This window comes from Mastomys coucha, unplaced genomic scaffold, assembly GCF_008632895.1.
Source record: "Mastomys coucha isolate ucsf_1 unplaced genomic scaffold, UCSF_Mcou_1 pScaffold22, whole genome shotgun sequence".
NCBI classification, from domain to species: domain Eukaryota; kingdom Metazoa; phylum Chordata; class Mammalia; order Rodentia; family Muridae; genus Mastomys; species Mastomys coucha.
The window spans coordinates 106,879,478-106,885,477 of NW_022196905.1; the positions used below are offsets into that span (position 1 = coordinate 106,879,478).

General features: G+C 47.6%; 1 protein-coding gene across 1 annotated transcript in view; it reads right to left on the reverse strand.

Moving 5' to 3' along the window:
- Coro1c (coronin 1C) overlaps positions 1–6,000 on the reverse strand; it is a 65,146-nt gene that overhangs the window by 16,857 nt on the left and 42,289 nt on the right. The window contains exon 3 of the mRNA XM_031337457.1: positions 3,073–3,195. Coding sequence (XP_031193317.1) covers positions 3,073–3,195 — 123 coding nt within the window. The remainder of the gene's footprint in view (positions 1–3,072; positions 3,196–6,000) is intronic.

Below are 6,000 nucleotides of genomic sequence, written 5' to 3' on the forward strand. Positions count from 1 at the left end.
GCCCCCCCCCCCAACTCCCCCTGTGTTTCTGAACATCAACATAGTCTGTGAGAATGGTGAGTCAAACCAAGCCATCTATTGGAAACTTCTAACACACACACACAGGAATTAAGTGTGAGCATTCATGCATGCATTCAGGCATGTACAAGCTCCTCTCACTCCCACAGTGAGAGGTGGACTGAAGGAGATGGCTCAGCAGTTAAGGGCACTTGTCAGAGGCCCTGGGTTCAATTCCCAGCACCCACACATCAGCTCACAATTTTTAACTCCCGTCTCAAAGGATCCAATGCTGTCTTCTGTCTCTGGGGCTCTTTGCAGGCACATGGTGCACATAAACTCATGTGAGCATACAAACCCATAAAAACAAACATAGATGAAACAAATAATGTACTCCAAATAAAAAGTAGCAGCCCAAGATGCTAAGAGGAGCAAAGGCCCAAGGGAAGATGGGAACTGGGCCCCAACAGGCCTGGTCTGAGGAAGGTCTAGGAGTGCTGGCCCTGAAGCTATTCTCTGCAGCCAGCCCAAAGCTATTCTCTACAGTCAGCTGCAAACACCTCCTGCCATTCACCAGGTCACCTTTCCAACTGCTCAGGGTGGTCCCAGAGTACAGACCACAGACTAAACTAAGCAAGGGAAGCCGTTGGGATTGCTGGTCTGGGATGAGGAAAATGACTGGTAAAATAGGTCTCCATAGGAAGCCACACCTCTGCCTTAGCACCTCACGCTGAGAACAGGGCTCAGCAGGTGCTAACAGCACACAGGCTGCCTTCTAGCTGCCTACATCATAAGATGGGTGATTTCTAAGCTCGCTACTACCGGAAAGACCAGCTGGACATCTGGGACACCAGAAGGACACCATTGCCTTCACACAGGCCACAACAAGGTCCCCAGCAATGGAGGGCTACATTCCTCTTTCAAAGTCTGTAGCTCAATTGCCCAGCAGGAAAGGCAAAGGCTGTAGGACTTGACTAAGCCACATTAAATAAGTAGTACCCACAAAGGAACAAGTCCTCCGAGGTAACTAAGGTGTAAGAAGCAGCAACAAGACCTACAGTTGAAAGAAAGAAAAGGTCCTGAGCAAAAGCCAGGTGTGTAAATCAAATCCCACCAGGAGACAGAGGCAGGAGGATGTCTGTCAGAGTTCCAGGACAGCCTGGTCTACATAGAATTTCTAGGCCAGAACTCCAAAGAGTGTCCCAAAATAGAATAGAATAGCAGTCTGTAGCAAACTGACAAACACTGAAGATAAGGACTGGTCACAGAGCCTCGGAGCTGGGCATGGTGGGGCACACACAGTCTCAGCCCTCTGAGGACAAAGGCAGAACATTGAGGGCTTGAGACCACTCGGCTATAACGCAAGGCCCAATCTCAAGAAAACAACAAAAAGAAACCTGGTAATTTGGGATAATTTTCCAGGACCAGGGGGCTGGAGAGATGGCTCCATAGTTGCTCTTGCAGAGGCCTAGGTTCTGATCCCAGCACCCATGTGACAGATCATAACATAAATGCCCGTGACTCCAGTGCCAGGGGATCCAATGTCCTCTTCTGGCTTCTGTGGGCACTGCATGCATGTGGTGAACATACACACATGCATGCAAAACACTTGGACACATAATCCTTCAGATTGAGCCCCTACCCCAGACAAATGCTGACAACTGGTGGGTGCCTGCATTCTCACAGAGTCTGTTGTTTGGGAGAGGAAGTGACAGAGGTCAGGATGTTCATATCTATCCTCTGCACCCCTGGGAAGCAGGACACTCCAAGAGGAAAAAAGGAGTCAGGGACACAACCTGCAGAAGGTTCCACTTGGTCCTGCCATGAACTGCAAACACCAGCTGAACAGCATTACACCTTTAAATGCTTGCATCCCCTAGATCAGCAGTTCTCAACCTGTGGGTAGTGACCCCCTCAGGGGGTCCATCTACATCATGATTCATAACAGTAGCAAAATTTCAGTATGAAGTACAAACAAAAGTAATTTTATGGTTGGAGGGTCACTATAAATGAGGAACTGTGTTAAAGGGTCGCAGCATTGAGAAGGTTGAAAGCCACAGCTCAAGATCCTTCCTAGATCACTAAGCATGGGCAGCCGCACCATGGTCACAATCACCCTTAGCACCCAGGCCAGAATACAGAAACATCACTTTGCATTTAAAGAAACCTGGATGTAGAGAAAATCTCCTGTGTAGTGTATGGACACATCACCCATCAATAGAAAAACAAAAACAAAAAACTATGGCCAATAGGAAAGTGCAGAATAGAAGGTAGGGTATCCTGTAAAGCAGAAAGGATTCTGGGATAAAGCCAAGCAAGCACTGAAGATTCATCCCTGGACATGAAGGAGGAAAATTCATGAAAGCTGAGCAGAGGTAACCAGCCACATGGCAGAACTTAGACTAGAATAAACAGAATATTAAGTTTATGAGCTAGTCGAAGAATGAGCCAAAGCTAAGGCCAAGGTGTCTGTAAACGTAACAAAGGCTCGGAGGCATTATTTCTAAGAACAGGGATGCAGCTTACAATAAACACCCCACAATGCTGGGGTGGGAGGTGGGGGTGGGGGACAGAAACAGCCAATTCAAAGACTAGCAGAGATGTCCGATGCCCAAGGCCCTTGAGTGGATCACAGCAAGGAAGTGACCAAAGATCATTTCAGGTCTCACTGGAGAAGATAGGACAGTTTGAGCTTTGAGACATGACAGTTTCTAAACCAATCAGATATGTTCAAATCCATTAGCTCAAATGAAGTGAAGGGAAAAAAGCTCCATTTTCTGAGATGACAGAGTACTAAGTCATCACCTTGGAAACAGGGTAAATGGGAGAACCTGGTGCTTACTGTCCCTTCCTATTTGATCAGGAATACCCAGCAACTGAACTGATGGAGCAGTGTCCTGTAAAATTTGGCTCAATTTAGAAAAGAGAAAAGCAGCAGCTACGAGAGCTGCTCTGGGCTCCTTAGTGAGTCACCAGGTATAGGAAGAAAGCTTCAATAGCTATGCAGACCGAGAGGATGGAACCACAAGGGTTTTGCTCCCATGGTTTGTGTCACGCCTCACCCTGGGGACTTACCATAACAGTGCAGTCCTCTGAGCCGCTGGCAATGACCTGATCATTATGTGGACACCAGTCTATGTCCAGCACTGGTCCTGTGTGGCCACACACTGTAGGGTAGGATTTGTCAATTCGCCCCGTCTGAAAGAAGAGACAAATTTATCATGTAACACAGTGTGACATCAATGCATTATTAGCAGCTGTCAGTCACTGCCACCCCAACCTCTGCCATTGTAGATGATCACATTTATCCTCAATGCCAACTAGTAAGGACTGTCCATTTTCACCTCTAGAATAGTCACTACTAATGGCACTCCATCAGTTACAAAGACCTAAATTCCAAAATATTTAGTCTGCATTAAACACAATGCAAAGAGAACTCTTAAGTCTTCTTACCAAGTACAATTCTATAGCAGCAACAGTGCTGTAGACAAGTTTTACAAGGGGACCCTTGGTATTACTCAAAATGTAAAATATAATTCCCTTTTTGAAAATTTATTTTAAATTATAGGGTCTGTATACACAGAAGGACCTGGAAGCCAGAGAAACAGGATCCTCTTACAGCTGGAGTTATAGGCAGCTGGGAGCTGCAAACTGAACTTAGGTCCTCTGCAAGATCAGTACAAGCTCTCATCTGCTGAGCCCCTTCTCCAGCCCCCACATTTAATTAAGAGAACAAGCTATTGGGGCATCCATGCATGCTGGTGGTTTGGGAAATAAAGTGGAAGCCATAGCTACTGCCCAGAGGCTCAAGAGTGAGGCTATAATGCCTCCGTCAGGACGGATCTTACCACCCAGCTCCACATCCCATTAAGAGGAAATGTTTACTGTCTAAGTCACCACAAGGCGCCCATGTTACCTGTTTGAATCTAACAAGCCAACCTACCAATTTGGGGTCAATTAAGACAGCTTCTGTGTCACCAATCGGCACACAGAAGCTATCCCCTTTCTCAAGCAGGATGGCGGCTGGCTGCTCCAGGAGCAGGCACGCAGCAGACTCCCTGCCCTGTGTGACAGACAGATCCACACACCAGCACTGCTCTCTGACTGTATCGATTGTCCTCCACATCAGGGCGGGCTTCTTGGCACTCTGTTTGAAATCTGACTCAACCATGGGGCTCTTCAGAGAAAGGGGGATGGATGTACTAACCTGACAAGCCCACATGCTTGGCACCAGAGACACGGGCTTGAATTCAGGCCCCACTGCTTAGAGGTTAACCTAAGGGAAGCCACAGCTCAGCACAGCTCATGACCTGCAGGATAGGTGGCAGTGATCTCCCAGGTTTATGGTGAGAATCCAACCAGAGAACATGTTTAGGGAAACCAAAAGGTCCTATTATGGTGACCCGGGTAAGTATACAGAGATGACTGATGGCACCTCTGACATAATGAGGACTCAATAAAACCCTCACTGTCAGTTCTTCTAGCGGAGTATTCACATTACTCCACCACTACTCATTGGTACTGACAAGACACAAGTCTTGTCAAGCTGGATGTGGAAGGTGTGACCCTGTGCTGACCAAGGAGTGGAGTCAAGGAGCAAGTGACAGTGTGTTGTCACAGCGCAGGCAAGGGTTCTGCTAAGAAGGAACTATGCTGGGGCTTAGATTCCCCTACCCACAGGCCTATGGTCTAGGTGCCTTCAGAGACTACCTTTCTGGGTAGTCACTAAATACAGGGGCTGAGGATCTGGTTCAGCGGTAGGCTGCTTACCTCGCATACACAAGATCTTGGGCTTAGTCCCCAGTACTGCACACAAACAAACAAATAACAACAAAAAGAAAGAAAAAGAAAAAGAAAAAGAAAACCAGGGCATACTGGATGACACCACATCATGAAAGACTGGCAAAGCACAGCGTTCAGAACCACAATTGTCCAGGCCAGAGCAATGTCTCTGCCATCTCCCACCTGTGGGCTCTCGGCCACCTTACCCAGTTATCCATCTATAACAGAATGCCAATGACTTACTCTTTCCCATTAGATGTGACAACCAAGGGCCAGTGTGTGCCAGTGCCCAGCAGGGGAAGCACTTCAGAATTCAGTAAACACTGGGATTCACCCTCCCACATCTTCACTGGGATCCATGCTATCACGATGTGGGCGCAGAGGTCCTGTGCGCACAGATAAGCACTACGGGGCCAGGAAGGGTAAACACAGCAGCCTGTTCCTTTAAAGGACCCTCGCAGAGGGCTGGGAGCTGATGTGGCTAACCTGCTGACCTTTGCCCTATCCTCCACTCGACCATTATCATGAGCTTGTCCATCTGTAGGATCTATCTATACAGAAGGTGTTATATACAATTTACAGTTTCCATTTAGTCACGCCTCCATATTTACTGTGTACAAGGGATTGAGTTAACTGTTCCCAGAGATGATTTCACCAACTTATGCTTGAATATGCTTATAATAATCTACTCAGGGTCAGACTCTTGAAGTTTGAGCCACCACCAGCTACTTAGTCATGAACTAAACTGTGACCTCTTGGATTGCTATTCTGCTGGACAGAACCTGGTTGCCGTCCACTGAGCCACCTCACTGGCCACCACTGATATTTTTTTCTCCAGCGCAAGTTTTTCTGCTGAATTGTCTTATCCCCAGGCTTCTGTATTCCACGCCTCACGCCTCACCCCAGCGAGACCCACTTGGCGTTGTGACAGAAAATGCAGTATTGAACTTGACCTCCCCGGAACAACAGGTCTAGCTACGTGGTCTGGGCTATGTGGGGCTGCTGAGGAGAGCCAGACAAGCTGAAACTGAACCTGGAGTGCCAGGCCTAGTTAACTAGCTTAACTACACATGAGAAGTTTCTCTAATCACCCCAGCTTAAACAGCACCAGCTTCAAGCTAATAGGTAGGTGTCCAACGTATTCTTTAACTGGGTAAGAACTCTGAGAACAAGCAGAATTTCTGCCATTCCCATCTGAGGCACAGCAAGCCTGCGGCACCA